General features: G+C 42.0%; 1 protein-coding gene across 1 annotated transcript in view; it reads right to left on the bottom strand.

Moving 5' to 3' along the window:
- Positions 1–13269, bottom strand: part of LOC149818459 (uncharacterized) — a 395444-nt gene that overhangs the window by 370294 nt on the left and 11881 nt on the right. The window contains exon 3 of the mRNA XM_089986220.1: positions 3814–3864. Within this exon, the coding sequence (XP_089842346.1) occupies positions 3814–3864 (51 nt within the window). The remainder of the gene's footprint in view (positions 1–3813; positions 3865–13269) is intronic.

Here is a 13269-nt window from a genome sequence, read left to right as displayed (position 1 = left end):
CGTAGACAGACTCACCAAGTCTGCTCACTTCCTGCCAATCAACACTCGATACTCAACTGAACGATTGGCAGAGATCTACATTCGGGAAATCGTTAGACTCCATGGAGTGCCGATTTCGATCATATCCGATCGTGACCCGAAGTTCACCTCTCACTTTTGGGAGCAGCTTCAGAGAGCCCTGGGGACGAAACTCAAGTTCAGTACAGCATTCCATCCCCAAACAGATGGGCAATCAGAACGAACCATACAGACTCTTGAAGATATGCTAAGAGCCTGTATGCTGGAATGGAAAGGTGATTGGGATTCCCACCTAGCGTTGGCTGAATTTGCTTATAATAATAGCCACCACGCTAGCATTGGGATGGCGCCGTATGAAGCCTTGTATGGACGACCCTGTAGATCACCGATCCATTGGGGTGAAGTGGGTGAGCGAACCTTGGACTCGCCCATTGTGTTACAGCATTACACTGAGCAGGTCCACATGATCAGAAAGAAGCTACTGGCTGCTCAGAGTCGACAGAAGAGCTACGCCGATCAGCGGCGTAGGGAACTCGCTTTTGCGGTTGGAGATAAGGTTTTTATCAAGGTCTCCCTACCCAAGAGTGTGTTTCGTTTCGGAAAGAAGGGGAAGCTCAGCCCCAGATTCGTTGGTCCCTTCGAGGTTTTGAGCCGGATAGGAGAGACCGCCTACAGAGTAGCATTGCCACCGCAGTATACACAGATACACAATGTATTTCATGTGTCAATGCTTAGAAAATACGTTCACGACCCTTCCCACGTCATCCAACATGAAGATATTGACATCCAGGAGGATATGACGGTGGAAGAAAGGCCAATAGAGATCATGGACCGACGGGAGCAAGTGCTAAGGACAAAGGTCATTCCACTTGTCAAAGTAAGATGGCAACATCACGGAGTCGATGATTGCACTTGGGAGCCCGAATCGGATATGCGGGATAAATATCCTGAACTCTTCACCTTGTACTCTTAGCTGAATTTCGCGGACGAAATTCCTTTAAGGGGGTAATGATGTAAGACCCGCAATTTTTCAGAAAATATCTGAATAAAATTCATGAGGCATTTACCGGTAAAAATAGCATTTCTTCTCAGAATGCGAAACGAATCAATTCCTGCGAGCCAGTTATACTTAGGGTATTCGTCGAATTGCAAATATATGCTCAAACACTCGGGAAGCCATAACTTCCTAACTAAACGAAATCAATAGATTCGTACGAGCCAACTTTCTTAGTTACGTCAATACGAAGAAAATGGCGTACTCAGAATTTTTCGGAAAAAATCGCCGGAAACCCGAAATTCTTGCGGGACCCACGGAAATATTGGTGGGACCCACAAAAATATTCCTCAGAAAATATCTGGTGGGACCCACAAAAATATCCCATGGAATATCCAAGTGGGCCCCACACCAAGGAACCTCTTGGAATTAAAAAGAAGCCAAGGGGGTAGTTTGGGCATGAGAAAACCCAAGAGGAGGTGGGCTTGGGCTATAAATAGCCCTCCCCACTCTCTCTCTTCTCATAAAAATCGACCCCCCCTCTCTCTCTTGCCTTCTCTCTCTCTCCTAAACCTCCCCTACCTAGCCTAGCCCACCTGAGCCCACCTGACCTGGTCTGAGCCTGCCTGACTTAGCCTGAGCCTGCCTGACCTGGTCCTAACCCACCTGACCTGGGTCTGAACCCACTTGACCTGGTCCAAACCCAGTTGACTTGACTTAAACCTAGTTGGGTTTAAAGTCAAAGTCAAAGTCCTTTTTGGTCCAGATTCCGGTTTGGATTTCTGAACCCAGACTTAGCCTACTTGAGCTGAGTTCGAACCTGCTGAACCCAGTTGACTTGGATCGAACCCTGTTTGGTTCAAACCACTTAGGTTGAGTAGCTTGACCTACTCTACCTCTTTCTCAACTAAGTCAGCTTCATCTGACTTAGTCTGACCTCTCGAAGGAAGGCTCAAAGCCAAAGAAGCAACCCGGAGCCGTTTCTTCCACGATTTGAAGTAAGTTCGCTTCGTTGATCCATCTTTCTCAAGTATTTGACTGTTTGTATATAGAATATACTTTCTGAAGTAGTATCTTGCTTTAGTTCTTGGTTGAGCCCTCTAGGACACTTCGGTGTTCACGCGCTCGCCTCGTAACTATCGTCGGATATATATGTTCGAATACGCAGTATATGCGTTCTTCAAAATAGTATCTCACCCTAGTTCTTGGTTGAGCCCTCTAGGACACTTCGGTGTTCACTCGCTCGCCTCGTAACTATCGTTGGATACAGATCTAGGTGTATATCTGCTGATACTGCCGACGCGTCTTATATCGCACAGGCCATGTAATTTACCTTTGTCGTCGCGTCGTATGATGCCAAGGCTCCCTGCTTTCTGTACTTCCGATTACTGCACTTCCGATTATGCATTTACTTACGCCGTCGCGTCGAACGATGCCAAGGCTCCTGCTTTCTGCAATGTATTTACTTACGCCGTCGCGTCGAACGATGCCAAGGCTTCTGCTTTGTTATATATGTAGAATATTTCGTTCAGTTACACACCCTGAACAATAGTATATGCATTTCCTTTACGCCGCCGCTGTATAAAGCACAGGCTTCTGCTTATATTACATATATGGCGCGTAAGTGAGCGTTCAAACGGAGATCAACTCCAAAATCGCCCATGCGATTCCCTTACCGCTCCTCGTACAAGATTCTGCTTGACGAATGAAGCCCCTATTGGAAAGGCTTCGCCTTTTGGCAAAATGCTCTTTACGTAAAGACTAAATCAATTATGTATGGCCTAGCTATGGCCCAAGGTTCCTGCAACCTTGATGGATGCAAAGTACGCACAACGGTGCGCATCCATTTCCCGAGTTAAGCGTAGCGATTTCCCACCAAAGAGGGGAGATGCCGCTGAAACGGATAAAAGAAACGCACGCTTTCTCCGTAAAAGAGAGGAAGTGCTGCTGAAATTCCTGAAGGAGCTAAGAATGGCTCAGAAAGAACGTAGCAGAAGTGCTACCCAGTTATAGAATGCCTTCTACGATGTAGAAAGGTTCGTCGCACCACTGCCGGTAGAGCAGAGAAGGTGTTGACAGAATGGTTGGCAGAAGAGCTACCGAAACCAGTTAAGTGGCACAATGATGCCCTTTGTTGGAACGATGTCAGAATGACTCGTCTCCCTGACACCTGCAAGGGCATCATACTTGTAAGAGCCGTTGCGCCAAAGTAGTGGTAGCGCCTTGACGAGGTCCTGAGCTCGTTGCGTAAAAATACGCCGAGTAGCCGATCCGTAGAGATCGAGTCATGTGCATGCTCATTGAGAATTATCAGACAACCAGACTCGTAAGGGCCGCTGAGCCGGAGTGTGTTGTTTCCACCGAAAGAGGTGAAGTGCTCGTCAAAGCCGAAGTGCCGAGAGCAGAGTTAAGCATGCATATGAATAAAACTTTTGTTCCACGGTGAAAACCGTGTGGTTGATTGGGGTCGGGTACATACTTCTCAAAGGCTGCCCTATAGGCATGCAATGTTCGTCAAGTAATTGTAAGACCGGCAGGCCCCTTTCAGAATTTCTCACCGAGGAAGACGGTGATGGCGCAGCCTTGAGTGACATATATTTCACCCGAACCTGAAAGAGTTCATTGATGGCCTTCGTCACTCAGAGGTATGGAGGTCGTGGTTATCCTTAAATATCTAAGGATTGAACCCAACTACTGCAGTAGCAGAATGCATTCGGATACCTAGTAAGGATCTCTTCCGGTATGCTGTACCGTCCTACTAGGGGGATGGGGTCAACAGGCCTCTGGGGTATCTAAAATACATAGAATAATCAACCCCCAGATCGTCGCGTTGTCGCCCAGATATGAGTCCCCTAAGCCCAGGGGGAGGTGCAATTATCGAAACAAAGCATTAGCTTAGGTACAGCGCTACTTTGAATGTATGAGTGGATGACGTTGTTGAGTCAGTCCTGCATAACCTTTGTGAAGGTGTCATGGTCGGTATACTACTGGACCGATTGGGAAAGAACCCCATTGATATCCGTACGACTAAGTGAAGCTCGGAGAGCTGTCCTTAGATTCGTAGGATACGGATGTGCCAAGCATAAAGGCTTGAGCTAGACATCCATTCGTGACTCTGAGGAAGTCAAGGCTAAGTCGTAGAGACTTGAGAGGTTATTCTAACTCACAGCCCTGAAGAGGCTCATGCGAAGTCATGACGACTTGCGTGGATGTTCAACTCATAGCCCTGATGAGGCTTGTACGATATACGCTAAGTCATGGAGGCTTGAGCGTCGTATTACGAACTGCGACCCAGAGTGGTCTATGCATTTACTTGAGTTGAACAGATAGGTGTTTGCCTACTTACCAGACCATCGGTGGTTCTGACCCCGTTTAATGGGGATTTCAGGTGTTGAACCTGCGTGGCGATATGCGGAGCAAGGCGGCATCAAGTTCCAGGGTTTCTCTAGACAGAGTTGTACTGCTTCCTTTTTATTGAACCTACACTGCTTTCCTAAGCAGTAGTGTTGTAATAAACATATGTTTTCGATAAAATGGAACACTTTGGTGGTCAATGAGTTGCTTGGCCACATACCTGCAACGTGCTCGGAGTTTTCTAAAACTGACGACTCATTATCGTCTTATTCCGCTGCTAAAAGCTTTTCTAAGTTCCGCTGCAATGAAAAAAAAAAAAAAAAAAAAAGAAATTCATGAAAATTTTAACTTAGCTTTGTTTTGGAAATCCGGGGCGTTACAGTGCGCCTCAGCTCTGAGGCGTACGCTTCAGGTACTGAGGCGTACGCTTCAGGTACTGAGGCGTACGCCTCTCACAACACTGGTTTAGACCCATTCCTGATGCTGTCCCCATCCCCGTCTCAAAATAACTTTATTCCTATTTTAAGAGCATTAAGAAGAAAATAAGGAGAAGAAATGTTTAAGATTAGGAACATATTTATATATATGAAGATTTTATAATATATAAAGATATATTAATAATTTCATTAATGGGGATCGGTGATGGGGCGGGGGCAAGAGTAAGTCCATCCAGCCTTCATCTCTATACAAGTTTTGATTTTCACCTTCATCCCCGGTTCATTCCTCGTTTTATGTCCATCTCCAGTCCAAACGGGGCAGGTTCAGTCGAATCCCATTTTTCCCCGTTCCACTGCCATCCCTAATTGTGTAGGCCTAGGTGGGGGATAATTAGGATACATGTGTGGTTGTGGGTAGGTTTGGTGTTCAAGAGGTTGATTTTGGGTTTGGGTGAGGTTCGGTTCATGGGTCGGATTTAAGTTTGGGTGGCAATGATATCGGGCTTGGAACCGGATCACAATCGAAAGAGGATATTGGATCGTCGAATTGGATTGGTATATGTCAGATATTGGATTGAGCTTTGAGGGTAAAAGGTCTAGTTAAGACCTGATCCATATCCAAAATTATATTGGGTCTGCTGGTCTGAATTGGAACTAGAGCTCCATCCGAGACCAATTAGGTCTAGTTTTGGCTTGCATCTAATTATTTAGACTAAAATCAAGGTTTTGGGTCTAATCTGGAGGTATAATACCTTGGACTGGACTTACACTACCCGAAAGTAGGGCGTCTGGGGTCAAACCCGATGAAAACTGGCTATGATCTGAGGCCCAAATACCCGAAACCAAGTCCTGGGTGTTGAAATTCGTTATTGCCGTGACCCGGTTATGAGAACCGGTTCCTAGGATGAACTGGGTACCCTCCCACGAAACCCTATTCACATCAGGAACCCGTGTGAGGGGTTCCTATGAGCAGTCGGGCGTCGCTTGGGGGGCGGTGGCTCAGGGCCGTCTGTCGGTGGTTGCCCCCTGTCAGCGTACCCTATCCGGCGGCAACCCACCGAACAATGGCAATTTGACAATGGGGTGCCCCAGCACGATGGCTGCTGAGTCCATGGAGGGTCGAACGGTGAGTTGCAACCCACCGTCGAGCCCATCAGCCAGGGCGACGGGTACTTGTCAGTTCTCATCCACCGACAAGGAAGAGCTGAGTGTGTCGGGGCTGGTCCTCCAAGCGGTGATAAAGGTGGCCAAAAAGGGAGGGTGTGGAGTCGCCGTGAAGGGAGGAGCCAGAAAAGAAGGAGAGGGATGAGGCCCTCCTCTGTCATCGTTTTGTACCAAAGAGGAAGATTTGGCAGTCTCTCGAGCGTTTTCGCTGCTCATTAGTGGGATGTTACCAAGGGTCAAAACCTTTGTTTCATGGGTGTCTTCCCACGAATCACGTATAATCATCGCATGAACGCCTCAAACATAGTGTTTTTCTCCTAATTTGATTGAATTGTTCATCCCAGCATGGCAAGACTTTTGCTGATCTCCACCATAGTCGCTTTCAAGGATATTAGTTTCGTCGGCCAATCTGTTACTTTATCCTTTGCTTCAACCATGATTTCTGTCATTTTCTTTTCTTGAACACCTCATGACATTGTCACAAGATACCAACTGATGTAAATCAAGAGTGCTTGATTTTACCATAAAACTAGGTTACACTATTTATATGCACTGAAATTGAAAAAAGCAAAGAAAACTAAAAATTACATAAAACTCAAGAAAATAGCCATTTTTAATCATTCTAACTCCCCTTAATCCCTCTCTCATAACAAGTATTTATAAAAAACTAAAACCCCAACTCTACCATGAATTTTGGATAAGATTTGAAAGCAAACCCAAAACAGAAATTCAAATCTTAAATACTAACTACGGATCCAATTGAATCCTGGATCTCAATCTCATCACTTTTTCTTCTTTTTTGTTGGACTTGGATCTGATTCTGGATCCACAACTTCATCAGCCCCCAGCAAGATTGTTGTCATGGGGGCAGTAGGGACCAGCGGGTCTGCAAGGCTGTCAAGGCCATCGCTGAACAATGGCAGCCCCGCCTCAAGAATCAGTGGTTGGTTTGGCATCGAAAGGAAGCCGTTGTTGGTGCCAGTTCGTCTGGCCAAGAAAGCTCACCGATCGTCGAGTTGGTTCCCCTCCAGCAGTGGCAGGGGGAGGTGATTCCTCGTTCGCTGTGCTCATGCATTAAAGGCCAGGTGCAAAACAATTGGAGAATGGAAGAAGTATTTTTTTAAAATGGAAGGGGGGAAATCATGAGGGTGTGGGAACGGGAGGCATTCTTTTTTAAAATGGAAGGTAGATATGGTTTGGGGGCCGTTATTGCATTACTCATGGTAGTAGGTGGACATTGTTTGTATTTCGGAAACAAAGATGGAAATGTTTGAAATCAGTTTCCTTGCACAAATTTGGCGAGGTTGTTATTTTGATTTTATTTCCTCGATTGGCATATCAGGGGATATTTTGGTGGTTCGAAGGGAAGGTATTAGTGGTATGGTTATGGACAAAGGCCTATTTTCGATCATGGTGTATTTTGAACAGCTAAATTCAAGCATTTTTTTAATGCTCACATTAGTATATGCTCCAACTATATTTGCTTTAAAAAGAGCTTAACTTGTTAGGGTAAAAGAGTTTTGGCAAATTGGTGCATAACTAAAAAATTTAATTTTCTACGTACCTATGAATCCAACCGAGAACAAAGATATACTAGCAGTATGTGGCAGTTTGTTGATTTTGTTGAGTTGGATATGGTGGATTTACAGATCTCGGGTGACTTTATTGTTAGGAAAGTTTTAAAATAGTAATGATTACTACCAAAAGAGTTTTGAAAAAGTTTAGTCCCATATCTAAGAGAGAAAAGTTTTTCAAGAGGTTTAAATAGAGAGCTTGTTATCTATTCTTTACTTTGGTAAGCCTTGATTCTTTAGGTGGATTGGGACGCGCCGTTCGCGCACACGCGCGTGCGCAAGGGCGCTTGAGGCGCAATGTGGCACTTTGCACTTTGCACGCTCGCAGCGGTGCGAGGTGCTTATGAGGTGAAAATATCCGTTTTGTTTTTCGGTTTGAGTTATCTGGCCGTTTGAAAAGCTTTAAGTTGCATGCATATCGAGTTAATGTTGCATTGTGACTGTTGGGCGGTTTTGGAGGCCTTTGATTGACAGTCAAAGGTGGGTGACCGTTCAGGTCTTTTTCGTCCTATTTTCAAACCGTCAGATTTATGACCATTAATCTCATTTATCGCAAAACGTTTTGGCCTCTCTAAAAGTCTATAAATATCTTCTATTTCGTCTTTTGAATATACAAGAATTTTACAACTCTCAAAAAAAAAAAAAAATCTTCTTCTTTCTTCTTCTCGATTTGGCTTGCAGAGTACAAGTGTGGTAGAGATCATCTATCCTTGCGAAGCAGTGACTCTCTGGAGGTTCAAGCCTAGTTGTATCCTGGGAACTCAGTAGCATCAAACCCCTTTTCGCATCTTCGGTCTTCCCGGAGTGGGGCGATTGAAGTTCTAAAGATAGCGATCTTAAGAACGTGCCTCTAGGCTTGAGATCTCTTTTCTGAAATCCATTTTCACAAGGTTGGTGTAACAATTTTAGAACTTCATTATGGCCTCTGGTTCGACATCCAACTCCATCAATCTGCTTAGCCGTGACCTCGAAAAACTCGATCGATTTGATGGGTCAAACTTCAAGCGGTGGCAATCAAAGGTCTATTTCTTGCTATCCGAGCTGCATATTGACTATGTTCTCAAAAAGCCTTGTCCCACTGTCGCTGCTGGAGAAGTTGAGACAGAAGAACAGAAGAAAGAGTGAGAGAAGTGGTTTACTGACAACTACCGATGCAAAGGGCATATCCTGAACACTTTAGTCGATTCTCTCTTTGACTTGTATTCACCATTGGAGTCGGCTGGAGAGTTGTGGAATGCTCTCCGAGATCAAGTACAATGCAAAAGATGCTGGTAACAAAAGGTTTATCGTAGATCAGTATGTTAATTTTTCTATTGTTGATGATAAGCCTATACTTGCTCAAATTCATGAGATGCAAATACTGGCCTATAAGATCAAAGGAGAAGGTATGTATCTTGATGATGACTTCCAAGTTGCTGTTATCATTGGGAAGCTGCCGGATTCCTGGAAAGAATATAAGAATCACCTAAAACATAAAAATGAGAAAACTACTTTAGATGGCCTTCTTAAGGACATCCGAATTGAGGAAGAGACTCGTCTTCGTGACAAAAAGAATTCGAGTCCTAAAGAAGGTTATCCTAAAGTGAATTTTGTTAGTAACAAGGGTGGCAAAATCATGAAAATCCAGAAAATCAAAAAGAATTTTGTGAAAGGGAAAAAGCCAACTGATAAAAAGAAAATTAGTTGTTATGTTTGTGGCAAGTTTGGCCATTTTGCTAGAGAATGCAGAGAATGGAAGAGGACTGATCCTTAGCCAAATGAGTTAGAGGAGAGGCTTGTTGCTGTAATCTCTGAAACCTTTATGGTGGCTGCAAATAAAGACTGGTACCTGGATACTGGAAGCACTGTTCATGTGGCAAACGACAGGAACTTGTTCAAGTCGTATGAAGTAGTGGGGGAAGGATGCAATCTCTTTATGAGAAACTCTTCCTCAACTAAAGTGCTGGGAAAAGGGAGTGTGGAAATTAAGTTCACCTCCGGGAAAGTCCTAACACTTGAGAATGTCCACTATGCTCCAGAAGTTCGAAAAAATTTAATCTCTGCAGATCTCCTGTCACGAAATGGTTTTAAGATTGTTATTGAGTCTGGGATTGTAACTGTGACCAAAGGAAAAATCTTTGTAGGAAAAGGGTTTGCCACTGGTGGTATGTTCAAGATGAGCATAAATGAAGCTACTACTTCTGTTTATATGGTTGACTCCTATTTTCTCTGGCATTCATGATTAGGACATATAAATTCTCGTTGCATTCATAATATGAATAACTTTGGTCTTCTTCCGTGTCATGTGAGAATAGAACATAAACATAAGTGTGAGACATGCATTCAAACTAAGCTAACTAGACTCCCGTTTCCTAGTGTAGAAAAGAATTATAAATTGCTTGAATTAGTGCATTCTGATGTGTGTACGATGGATAATGTTTTGAGTCGTGGTGGCAATAGGTACTTTATTACCTTTATAGATGATTACTCAAAATTTTGTTATGTTTATTTGTTGAAACATAAATCTGAAGCATTTTCCAAATTTCTTCTTTATCTAGCTGAAGTACAAAATAGGTTTAAAACAAATATTATACATTTAAGAACAGATAGAGGAGGTGAATACTTAGGTGGAGAATTTGATAAATTCTGTGAAGATAATGGTATTATCCATCAAACATCAGCTCCTAGAACTCCTGAACAAAATGGAGTAGCAGAAAGGAAAAACAGAACACTTGTAGAAATGATGAATGCTATGCTGCTTAATACGGGTTTGCATTCCAACTTATGGGGAGAGGCTATACTTTCTGCTTGTTATATTCTTAATCGAGTTCCTTATTCCAAATCTGATAAATCACCTTATGAATTGTGTTTTGGTAAGAAACCTAATCTTAGTTATTTTCATGTTTGGGGTTGTTTAGCATATGTTAAAATTCCATAAAATAAAAGGAAGAAGGTTGGACCTAAAGCATTTAAATGTGCATTTGTTGGGTATGCTAAACATAGTAAAGCATATAGATTTTTGGACATTGTTAATGATGTTATTATAGAATCTAGAGATGCATCTTTCATAGAACATAAAAATGCATTTGATTCTCTTCTTGATGGCAGCCGGATTATAGTAGATGAACTTCCTGTAAATGACATGATTGAATATTCTAATGATTGTGTTGATGAACCAGGAACTGAAGTTAGACTCAGTAAACACATTAGAAAACCAACTAATTTTGGTTCTGACTTTTATACATTTCTAATTGAGAATGATCCTGTGTCTTTTCAAGAGGCTATGTCTTCTCAAGATGCTGCCTTTTGAAGAGAAGCTATTAATGATGAAATAGAATCAATTATGTCTAATAATGTATGAAAATTAGTGGATTTACCTATTGGTTGCAAAACTATTGGCTGCAAATGGATTTTCAAAAAGAAATTAAAAGCTGATGGTACAATCGATAAATTTAAAGCACGTTTGGTTGCAAAAGGTTTTAAACAAAAATAAGGTATTGATTATTTTGATACTTTTGCTCCTGTAACCAGAATATCTACTATTAGAATTCTGATTGCCATGGCTGCCATATATAAGCTTCAAATTCATCAAATAGACGTGAAAATGACCTTTTTGAATGGAGAATTAGATGAAGAGATATATATGGAGCAACCTGAAGGTTTTGTAGTGCTAGGGCAAGAGCGCAAAGTTTGCAAACTTGAGAAATCCTTATATGGATTAAAGCAAGCCCCTAAGCAATGGCATGAAAAATTTGATAGTTCTCTGGTGCATAATGGTTTTAAAATTCATGATGCGGATAAATGTGTCTACAGTAAAGTAGATAGTAGCTCAATTATTATTATTTGTTTATATGTTGATGATATGCTTATTTTGGGTAACAATAGTGAATGCATAAATCAAACAAAAAGATTTTTATCTTCCTTGTTTTGTATGAAAGACTTGGGTGTTGCAGATGTTATTTTAGGAATCAAAATTATAAGAAATAAAAATGACATTGTATTATGTCAATCACATTATATTGAGAAAATTCTTACAAAGTATGGATATCTTAATAGTTCACCAGCATGCACCCCATATGATCCAAATATGAAATTGACTCCTAATGATGGTGCTAGTGTTAAACAATTAAAATATGCCAGTGTTGTAGGTAGCCTTATGTATGCAGTGAACTGCACAAGGCCTGACATTGCCTATGCAATGAGTAAAGTGTGTAGATACACTAATAATCCTGGTCATCAACACTGGAATGCAGTGAACAAGATTCTTAGATATCTAAAGCATACTTTAGACTATGGAATTCACTATACCGAGTTTCCTGTTGTTATTGAAGGGTATAGTGATGCAAGTTGGAATACTGACTTTGAAGATTCCAAGTCTACGAGTGGTTGGGTTTTTACCCTTGGAGGAGGAGCAATTGCATGGGAGTCTAAGAAACAGACCTGTATAACTCATTCTACAATAGAATCTGAGTTTATTGCTTTGGCATCTGCTTGTAGAGAAGCTGAATGACTTAAAAATATGCTAGTGGATATTCCACTAGGTGAGAAGCCTATACCTGCTATTTCAATGTTCTGTGATAGCCAATCAGCTATATGTAAAGCAGGTAATATGAAATACAATGGGAAGTCTAGACATATTAGTCTAAGACACAATTTTATAAAACAAATGATTGATGACAATATTATTTCATTGAAATATGTGAAGTCATGTCAAAACTTGACAGACCCATTTACGAAAGGCCTTTCGAGAGATGTCATCAATAAAACTTTGAGGGGAATGGGAATTAAGCCAATGAAGTCATCACCTAAGGATACCCAACCTAGAGCGCTGGAGATCCCACATGCATAGGTTCAATGGGAAATGAATTGGTGAATGACAGATATTGAGCATATTTATGTAAGCCCATTATTGATGTGTGCTCATGAGCTGTAACTAATATGAGGGTTGAGCTAATAGCTCTTAATGAGTTTGTAGGCCTTAAGGCTAAGGTGTGTGTTACAGTACACCTAGACAAACTCACCTATATGAGTGTAGAAATGTGAGCCGTTTCTTATGAGAATTGGCAATTCTCTAGAGCACTCATGAATCCAGGAAAGCACAAGGCTCTAAATGTGCCAACATGAAATCCACACAATCGTACTTTTGGAAACCTATGTATGATTGAAAACTCCGTTAACAATATAAGGAGCTAAGTTCAAGGTAAGTCCACTTAGCACCTTGGTTAATTTAGGTTTTCTTTCAAATAGTGGGGGTTCAAGTCATGCAGACACTCTCACTAATGCATAAGTTTCTATGCAAGCCAAATATATTTTAAAACTAGTGGGGGATTGTTAGGAAAGTTTTAAAATATTAATGATTACTACCAAAAGAGTTTTGAAAAAGTTTAGTCCCATATCTAAGAGAGAAAAGTTTTTCAAGAGGTTTAAATAGAGAGCTTGTTATCTATTCTTTACTTTGGTAAGCCTTGATTCTTTAGGTGGATTGCGGACGTTGCTACGCATCGTGCAGCAACGGATGCGCCGTTCGCGCACACGCGCGTGCGCAAGGGCGCTTGAGGCGCAATGTGGCACTTTGCACGCTCGCAGCGGTGCGAGGTGCTTATGAGGTGAAAATATCCATTTTGTTTTTCGGTTTGAGTTATCTGGCCGTTTGAAAAGCTTTAAGTTGCATGCATATCGAGTTAATGTTGCATTGTGACTGTTGGGCGGTTTTGGAGGCCTTTGATTGACAGTCAAAGGTGGGTGACCG

The sequence above is a fragment of the Nuphar pumila genome, chromosome 13 (genome assembly GCF_984573655.1).
Source record: "Nuphar pumila chromosome 13, dmNupPumi1.hap1.1, whole genome shotgun sequence".
NCBI classification, from domain to species: domain Eukaryota; kingdom Viridiplantae; phylum Streptophyta; class Magnoliopsida; order Nymphaeales; family Nymphaeaceae; genus Nuphar; species Nuphar pumila.
This window is presented reverse-complemented; position numbering and strand designations above follow the sequence as displayed.